This window comes from Bos javanicus, chromosome 29 (assembly GCF_032452875.1).
Source record: "Bos javanicus breed banteng chromosome 29, ARS-OSU_banteng_1.0, whole genome shotgun sequence".
NCBI lineage: Eukaryota > Metazoa > Chordata > Mammalia > Artiodactyla > Bovidae > Bos > Bos javanicus.
Genome location: NC_083896.1, coordinates 50,968,471 through 50,977,626, shown reverse-complemented (window position 1 = coordinate 50,977,626; position 9,156 = coordinate 50,968,471). Strand labels below are relative to the sequence as shown.

Here is a 9,156-nt window from a genome sequence, read left to right as displayed (position 1 = left end):
CGCGGCCTGAAGCCTCAGCCTTAACTCCTTGATGCTCGACGACCCTCACTCCAGTTGCCGCTGCAAACGAGAGGAGGGAATTGAGCCGGCGCGCCGTCGGGGACCACGCAGCCCTGGGTGTGCTTCACTCCGGGGGGAGCTCCGCCGCGGGGACGCATCAGTCCAGGGAACTAATCACTTCCACGCCCCGGAGGCGCCCCGCTGCAGGGGGTGCACGCTCCGGGAATCACGGCCCCCAGGGACGCGTCGTGGAGGCGGGAGCGCCTCTCGGGGGTGCATCGCTCCCTGCAAAACCAGCCGGGGGCTGCATCACCAGAAGGATGTGCGCCCCTCCGGCATAACCACTTCTGGGGGCATACCGCCCGGGGGACTCAGCGCCCAGGGGACTCAGCGCTCCGGGGCGCCGCCCCGGGGCACTCCGCCCTGGATGAGTACAGCTCCTGAGGCGCGGCTCCGGGGGACTGGGGCCGCCCCGGGGGCGGGGCGAGGCTCCGGGGGGTGGGGCGCCGTCTCGGGGGCGGGGCCCCGCCGGTGCCGGCGCGCAGGCCCGCCCTCCCGCGCCGCGCCCGGATTGGCTGCGGCTGGGGGCGGGGCCCGCGGGGCATTGTGGGTCCCCCGCTCGCTCCGCCGCTCGCCATGTCGGGCTCCCCGGTGAAGCGGCAGAGGATGGAGAACGCGCTGGACCAGCTCAAGCAGTTCACCACCGTGGTGGCCGACACGGGCGACTTCCACGGTGAGGCCGCGCTGGCCCCCGAGCTCATGGGGCGGGCCGGGCAGCAGCGAGAGACTTCGGGCGCGCGGGGCGCCGGCCCGCCCGGCGGTGTGGGGAGGCGCGGGAGGGCCCGGGAGCGCGGACGCGCGGCTGAGGGGCGCAGGGGCGGCGGCGAAGCCCGGCCACCCGGCTTCCTGGGCCGGGAAGGCTGCCCCCCTCCTCCTTGGCGCCCCTCTCCCTCGCCCCCCGCCCCCGCTTCGGCCCTTGTCCCCGCTTCGGCCCTGCTGTTCCCCGCCCCACTTCTCCCTTGCTCTCGGCGCCCCGTGCTCGGCCCCCTTCGCCGTCGGCCGGGGCGTGGGTGCCTCAGGACCCGAATGCGCGGGGCCCAGCGCCCCCGTCCTCTGCGCTGCTGGAGCCCGCGGTGACCGCCAGTGGGTCAGAGGACGGTGTCCCAAGTACTTAGATTTGGACAGCGATTCCTGGTCCGCCGTGGAGATGCGAACCACTTGTGGTCACACGGGGCAGTTGCGTTGCGCGAATGTTGAGCAGGAACATGAGTTAGTTTTGGGCCCAGAAAGGCCGGACTCTGCGAATGACACCGCCTGCTTTTGAAACCCCGTGTTGCGCACACTTCCCACCCCTGCCCAGGGGACAGCTGCACGCTGGTGACCATGGCCGCGTGCGGGCCAGTTAGACGTTCACCGCCTGGGACCAAGGATCCCCGGAGGTACAACCCCACTCACTGCAGGGAGGCAAGCAGAGCTTGCGCCAGGTATAGGTTTTCCTGGCTTGATTCGCCTTCCTGGGAGGGAACTGGGGGGCTTGGCCTTCCCATCCTCTGCAGCGGAAACCCAGACTAGGTGAACCTCCATTCACATCCTCTGTGAACCATGAAGGTTGTCAGAGAAATCGTGAAATGTTCCGTGCTGGGAGTGCTCCAGGGCACACGGTAGGGAAGGGACTTCCTCGTTTCTGCTTTCTCATGGTGACTTGAGAAACAGGCTTTATTTCCTCTTTGGTAAGAATAAGACTCTATCTCACAGAGCTGAGGAAAATGAGTAGGCATATTTGGCTGCTTAAACATAAACGCTGGAGATGGTGATGGGCTTGAGTCCAACCTGTACGTTAAACCAGCTGACAGAAGGTTCCCTCCTGGTCAGAGCTGGGGGCCCTGGGCAATTCCAGCTCCGGCTGACCTGCGAGGCCACCGGCTTCTTCCCACCCGTCCCTCCCTGGTCCAGGCCTCTGGCAGTGACCTCATCAGGACAGAGAGTCTGGGAAAGTGGCTGCACGTCTTTCTGCTCCTTTTTGATTCTAATTTTATTTATTTTTGGCTGCACTGCTCTGCACGGGCTTTTCTCTAGCTGCGGCACGCAGGGGCTGAGCTCCCGCTGCAGTGGAGGGCCTCTCACTGTGGTGGTCTCTCTTGTGGAGCACGGGGTCTCGGGCTCAGGGGCTTGGTACTACGGCTCGAGGCTCAGTAGCTGTGGCGCACCAGGACTAGCTGCCCCAGGGCGTGTGGGGTCATCCAGGCCCAGGGACCCAACCCACATCCCCCGCAAGGGCAGGCGGATTCTTACCCACTGCACCACCGGGAAGTCCTGGTTTGCTCCTTCTTAGTGTGGAGTGTCTCCCATCTTTGCTGAGTCTGTGCTGGTTTCCTGTTGGTTTCACTGGGCAGCAGCTGCAGGCTGGCTGGTCTTCAGGTCAATTACCCGTGGCCTCTGTCAGTGTCGGCCCAGTGTGTCCAGAGGCCTCTTGGGGAATGCTTGCTCTATGTTCTCCTCTTTGGAAACATTGAAACCCAAGTGCTGACATTGAAGATTGCTAAGTGAGTGTTTGTGACTTTATTTAAAAATACATTTATTGGTGATGTGTACAGTATGTTATATGTGATGTGATCACATATATGGTGATATGTACAGATGTGTGTTAGTTGCTCAGTTTTGTCCATCTCTTTGTGACCCCATGGACTGTAGCCCACCAAGCTCCTCTATGGAATATTGGAGTGGGTAGCCATTCCCTTCTCCAGGGGATCTTCCCAACCCAGGTATCTAACCTGGGTCTCCTGCATTGTAGACAGATTCTTTACCAACTGAGCTACCAGAGAAGCCCATATATATCTAAATCTTACATAGTTGTAATTTCAGTTTTACGGTCACTTTGTGAACTGAAGGGTTTTGCCTTTGGGGCATCATAAGCCTCTTTGAAAATAAGTCAAAGCTGTGGCTGCTCTTCCCGCTCCATGCCCCATGCCAGGTTTTGTATTCTGTTAAGGGTTCCTGGAGCCTGAAGCCCATCTGTTGACCCCAGATTTTGTTTTTAATTTTGTTAAAAGTCAGCTTTATCAAGGTACTATCTTCAGCGCATTACACTGGGTTTCACACATTTGTGTAAGCTCCACTCCAGAGCGTGCTTTCTTAACTTGTTGTTTTGAAATAACTAACAGACTCCAGGAAGTTGCAGAATTCGCCCATCGGGTCCCACGAATCCTTTTGCCATCACCTCCCCGGGTGTTCTGTGTGGCCGTGGTGTGATATCAGGACAGGGGCCTTGGTGCCAACACGGCGCTATGAACAGGCTGCAGACCGGCCCTGTGTTCCCTGGTTTCCAGCCGCACACAGGAGGGGTCGTCCTCTGTGGCGGGTTCTTAGGGCCACCAGGACGGGCAGGATACAGCTGTTCCCGGCCCCTGAGAGCCACCCCCTTCCCTGTTTTCCATCTCTGTGGTTTTGTCATCAGAAGATACTTTGAAAATGCTAGCTTGCCAAATCAACTTACTGAACTGGCTAATCCTGGAAGCTGAGTTTTGATGAACTTGAGCTCAGCACTGCCCTGTGACAGCCAGGGCCTCGAGACTCCTTGGAATTCCCGCGTGGTTATCAGGAAGGAACAAGTGTGTTAAAAGAATAGTTTGAAGGCCCGTGTCCAGCCCCTCCGCGGCTGACCTGGGCGCCAGCACCTGCGGACGCCCTTGGTCTCCTCCTGGCTACCTCCCTCCTTGCTCCTTGGTGCTGGGCAGCTCTCGGCTCTTGGCACGGCTGCTCGCTGGCTTAGCCTCCAGGTTTCCTCCCTGTGCTCAGCTGCCTCCTGGCCAGCCTTCCTGCATGAAGTGTGGCCGCACCCTACTTGGCTCTGTCCCTGTGTTTAGGGCTTTCAGGGGTCATCTCAGGTTTCTGGGTGGAAGCGGGCACTCCACTGACCCCTGTTTCCCACAATTACTTCCCAGCCATCGACGAGTACAAGCCCCAGGATGCCACCACCAACCCGTCCCTGATCCTGGCTGCGGCACAGATGCCAACCTACCAGGAGCTGGTGGAGGAGGCCATTGCTTACGGCAGGAAGCTGGGCGGGTGAGTGTGGGGCCGTGGGTGCTGGCCGGGTCTGCTTGCTTCCCTCCTGAGGCCAGTTCGCCAGTGTTCTAGGCTCCGGGAAGGAACGCTGTCTGCTTTCTTGCGGGCATCACCCATTGGGAGTAGACAGTTCACTGAGTTTTGGTGGCAGGAGCGTGTGGGTGGCACCCGAGTCCTCCCCCGCTGTAGTCTGTCCTCAGCCCTGGTGGCCGTGGAGCTGCTTCCTGGCGTCGTGTTACCTTCTGATAGTCTTGTTGGAGTGAGAGTCACTGTCTCAGTGAGCAGTTCGTTCTGATGCGTTCACCTATACAGTGGTGCAGCCACAGTCCAGTCCAAGAATGTTCTCGCCTCCTAGAACGTTCTCTCGTGCCTCCGCCTGCGACCACAGACTGGTTCTTCTCTCCATAGACTCGCCTTTGCTGGGTATCATTTTAAATGTTCATCTGGGTGGTACTGCTCAGCTGAGAGTGGGCTCGCAGGAAACAGTGGCCCCTGGCAGGAGCTGTGCTGGGCTGGCCTGTCCCTCTCTGGCGCCCCGTGTGCTGAGGTCAGCCGTGTGCAGGGGTGGCAGTCATGCCCTGGGCCTGCCCTGCCCCCCGCCGTGCACCCCGTGCTGCGGCTCCCCTCCCTTCTCGATGCTCCTGGAATTGGTGACGAGGCAGTGCCCTTAGTGATCAGCAGACTGGCCCTGCTCTCAGGCCGGAGATCTTTCCGGTCCATCTTGGAGCTGCACTGTGCCCCTTATTCATCTGCCCAGGTAGCTTCAGAGAGGGTGGGAAGAGTGTTTTGTTCAAGCCCCCAAAGATGGCAGGGCTCAGCTTGAAGGATGGAGACACTGGGGATGAGGCGGCCGTGGCCGCGCCCATGTGAGCACCTCAGTGCCCGAACCGGCCGCGCCACTGGGGAGAGAGCGGTGTGCTCGAGTCCAGCCCCTGGTCGGGGAGCTGAGGGGTCCCACGAGCTGTGTGCTGTTGCTGAAATCTAAAAAGAAAAAAAAATGTGTAAGGTGGTAAGTTTTCTGCTGTGTGTTTTATCACCACTTTGAAAGGTTTTTAAGAAAAACAGACGGTGGGAAAAGAATTTGGGAAGCAGGTAACAATTTTTGCAGAATCCTGTACATTTAAAAGAAAGAAGCTTCTAACCTAATTTTTTCCCTTGGAATTTCAGGTCACAAGAGGAACAGATTACAAATGCTATTGATAAACTTTTTGTGTTGTTTGGGGCAGAGATACTGAAGAAAATTCCAGGCCGCGTATCCACGGAAGTGGACGCCAGGTAAGGCCTCAGGGCCAACGAGTGGGGGGTCGAGAGCAGCAGCCGCTGTCGTTCGCGGCTCCCCACGCAGCGCCACACGCTACTGTGGGCGCCTGGCCTCCGCTTGCGTCTGCCCCACTCAGCCGCTGCAAGCCAGGCGCCCTGTGCCCTGCAGGCTCTCCTTTGATAAGGATGCGATGGTGGCCCGCGCCCGGCGCCTCATTGAGCTGTACAAGGAGGCTGGGATCAGCAAGGAGCGGATCCTGATAAAGCTCTCGTCCACCTGGGAAGGAATTCAGGCCGGAAAGTAAGTGTCCCCGTGAGCGCGGAGCTGCTGGGGCCTCTGCCCGTCCCGGGTAGGCCCCTCGGGCAGTGGGCCTGCGCGGTGCCGCCGGCAGAGGTGTCGTCTGCCAAGGACAGAGTGGGAGTTGGCTCCCCCCAAGCACCCTGGGCGCGGAGGGGGCAGGCGGGCGTGGACAGGACGCTGCCCTGGTGCCCAGGCTCGGCTGTCCTTGGAGCGCCTGGCCACCCCCACGGGTCCCTGTGTTGTTACGCCACGCACCTTCTGCCTCTGAACGCTCCCGAGGGACAGGGCTGTGCCGCACATGGCCTTCGTGTGTGGCTTCCCTTGCTTGGCTCCCGTTCCAGGCTCACGCGCGCCACACCTGGGTCCCCCTTAAGGAGGTCTCCCTGTGTGTGCACACCTTCCAAGCACATCTTCCCGGGGCACGTGGCTGCCCGTGTCGGATAACGCTGAGCGTGTGCTTGGGGTGGTCTCCTGTGGGCACACACCAGCGGTGGAGTTACTGGCCCAGTGCTCATGGCGTTGGCCACCAAGGCGGCCCTGTGCCCCCAGGGCTGTGCTTCTTGACTGCTTCCCTGTGGCCCGGCAGCGGGGCACCTCTGAAACCATCCACTGGGACAGGAACTCAGCTGGCAGGTGGTAGAGCGTGGCCAGGACCCCCTTCTCATGGTCGGCCCTGACGTGTCATCTGGGGGACGGGCTTTCTGCAGGCTGACCCAGAGGGCAGGTGGGGGCCGTGGGGCCAGTGAGGCTGTGGGATTGAGGCAGGACGGTGCTGTGGTTGGAGCCGACTCCATGATCTCCAGCCCAAAGGTCCCTTTTTTTTTGGCTGTGCTGGGTCTTCACGGCTGCCTGGCTTTTCTCCAGGTGGGAGGGTGGGGGCTTCTCATTGCGGCGGCTCCTCTTGTTGTGGCGCAGAAGCTCTGGGGCTCCGGGCCTGTGGGATCTTCCCGGACCAGGGACTGAGCCTGTGTCTCCTGCACTGGCCCAGCGCAGAGGTTCTGTGACGAGGCGAGGACTGTCTGCAGCTCTCGGGGGCCTCTCACCTTGGTCCCTGTTCTGAAATGCGGGTTTGATGAGGTCTGGTTGCCCACAAGCCGCTGGCCTGAGCTCGCCCTGGTGAACCTTCCACAGTTACTCACGAGGGTGGAGCGACCCAGCCCTGCCTTTCGGGCTGACGCGTGCGCTCTCCCCGTCCCCGCAGGGAGCTGGAGGAGCACCACGGCATCCGGTGCAACATGACCCTGCTCTTCTCCTTCGCCCAGGCCGTGGCCTGCGCCGAGGCCGGCGTGACGCTCATCTCGCCCTTCGTGGGCCGCATCCTTGACTGGCATGTGGCCAACACAGACAAGAAGTCCTACGAACCCCAGGAGGACCCCGGTCAGTGGCCGCCCGGGCCAGGGCAGAGGGGTGCTGTGTTGCGTGCTCCCAGGGGGCCCCAGGACGGAGGGTTGGGCGGCACGGATGGCAGCTCTGGTGTGTCCCCCCAGGAGTGAAGAGCGTCACCAAGATCTACAACTATTACAAGAAGTTCGGCTACAAGACCATCGTCATGGGTGCCTCCTTCCGCAACACGGGCGAGATCAAGGCCCTGGCTGGCTGTGACTTCCTCACCATCTCGCCCCAGCTCCTGGGGGAGCTGCTCAAGGACCACAGCAAGCTGACGCCTATGCTCTCGGCCAAAGCAGGTAAGACCGTCCCCTCCCGCCTCCCACCGCCTCAGGCTCCACAGGCACCAGTGCCCTGGTCCCTTGAGGCTGTGGAACCTGGAGCCTCGGGGTGGGCTGCCTCCACCCCTGGGCGAGGCTCTGAGTCCATGGCCCGGGCATCTGCTCCGCAGCCCAGGCCAGTGACCTGGAGAAGATCCAGCTGGACGAGAAGGCCTTCCGCTGGCTGCACAACGAGGACCGCATGGCTGTGGAGAAGCTCTCTGACGGGATCCGCAGGTTCGCCGCGGACGCGGTGAAGCTGGAGCGGATGCTGAGAGTGAGCGCCGGGGCCACGGTTGGGACGTGGGCAGGAGGGGTCATGGGCGGGTAGGAGGGGCCCGGGGGCGGGGGCGGGGCCGGAGCCCGGGGGCGGGGCCGCTGTCGGGAGGGCCCAGGCCCAGGGCCTGGCCAAGGGCGGGGTCGGGGGAGCCTGGTGGGCGCACGAGCTCACACCATTCGTTTCCAGGAACGAATGTTCAGCGCAGAGAATGGAAAATAGCGCGGCACCCGAGGCTGGACCACGGATCTGTGCGTCTCTGAATCGGGGCCTAATTGCGCATGCTTTGTGATGAATCTTGGATTTTTTTTACTAATTGGAGCGGGGACGAATCATAGATTTCTGATTTATGTAAAAATCTGCTCAGCGCATTAAAGCCCTCACTTTTGCTTCCTGTCTCCTTCCCGGGGCCTGATGAAGGCGGGATTAGGCCGGCAGCCCCATGGGGACCCCCAGTCAGTGGTGACAGCCCCTCTCCTGCTGCTGGGCAGTGACCCAAGAGCTTTGACTCTGAAGGCGGGGACCCCCAGGCTTCTAGGCTGTGCCTGCGGAGCTGGGCAGGGGTGTGCTGCCCTGGCGGAGAGGCCTGCTGTGGGGACACGCGGCTCCCCTGCCTCGGCCACGCTGCCCAGACTTTGCTCTGGCCCAGGTTCCTTTGGGGTTGGTGGTGCCACCTTGTGGGGACAGCATAACGTGTACGGGCCTCAGCTTCCACACCTCACACCGGGCACAGGCGGGCAGCGTGTGCGGACGCATTGCTGCTCCATTTGGGCTTTGCGGTGGGTGTGCTGCACTGAGGGCTTGGCGGTGGGTGGTGACGGGTCCACAGGGGAGCCCCTTTCTCTCCCTGCGACCAGCCTGAGTCCCTGAAACAGTGAAGGGGGGTCGGCGGGGGCGGGAGGGCAGGGTCTGGGGGGATGGCCTGCGACCAGCCTGAGTTCCTGAAACAGTGAAGGGGGGTCGGCGGGGGTGGGAAGGCAGGGTCTAGGGGGATGGCCTGGGAGCAGGACGGGGTGGCTGGGTGTCCAGGTCTGCACCAGGGGAGCCAGATGTTGGGACGGCCTGCGGGACACACCTCAGGTCTGGATGTACCCACTCCTCTCCCGAGGGGCCCTGCCAGGCCCGGCTTGTTCCCCATAGCTCCCTGCAGGGGAGCGGTGCCCCTGGGAGTGTGGCTGTGGAGCTGCCTCTGGCTGCCCTCCCCAGAAGCAGGAGCAGTGCTGGGTGGACAGGGCTCAGGGCAGGCGCCACACGGGCCACGCTGCCAGTGTGCTGACGGGTTGGGGCTTCCCCAGCCCCCCGCAAGCTGCCTCGCCAGCTTGGGTCAGAGGGCCGCGGCTTTCTGCAAGCCCCCAGCAACACCCCAGACTCCCTGCACTGAGCTGGTGGACAGGCTGTGCCCTAGGAGGTGGAAGTCGCTTGCCATGCCGCCTGGCCCGGGGCCTCGGTGCAGACAGCGGATACAGCTGAAACGTGAAGACCCCCTGCAGCCAGGCCGTGGGACACACTGGCCCCCCGGGCTGGCCCCACGCCCTCCCACAAACGGC

General features: G+C 62.1%; 1 protein-coding gene across 1 annotated transcript; it reads left to right on the top strand.

Annotated features, from left to right (window-relative positions):
• The first annotated feature begins 579 nt into the window (after positions 1-579).
• Positions 580-7,998, top strand: TALDO1 (transaldolase 1). Its single transcript, XM_061407562.1, has 8 exons — positions 580-733; positions 3,942-4,065; positions 5,233-5,340; positions 5,495-5,626; positions 6,828-7,003; positions 7,114-7,311; positions 7,464-7,609; positions 7,799-7,998. Exons 1-8 carry the CDS (start codon positions 637-639, stop codon positions 7,829-7,831), a joined length of 1,014 nt encoding a protein of 337 aa, XP_061263546.1. The 5' UTR covers positions 580-636; the 3' UTR covers positions 7,832-7,998.
• The last annotated feature ends 1,158 nt before the right edge of the window (positions 7,999-9,156 follow it).

Coding starts and splice junctions, on each gene's coding strand:
- TALDO1 (XM_061407562.1), top strand. CDS start 637: ATGTCGGGCTCCCCGGTGAAGCGGCAGAGGATGGAGAACGCGCTGGAC. Junction 734..3,941: donor CGACACGGGCGACTTCCACG/GTGAGGCCGCGC, acceptor ATTACTTCCCAG/CCATCGACGAGTACAAGCCC. Junction 7,610..7,798: donor AGCTGGAGCGGATGCTGAGA/GTGAGCGCCGGG, acceptor ATTCGTTTCCAG/GAACGAATGTTCAGCGCAGA.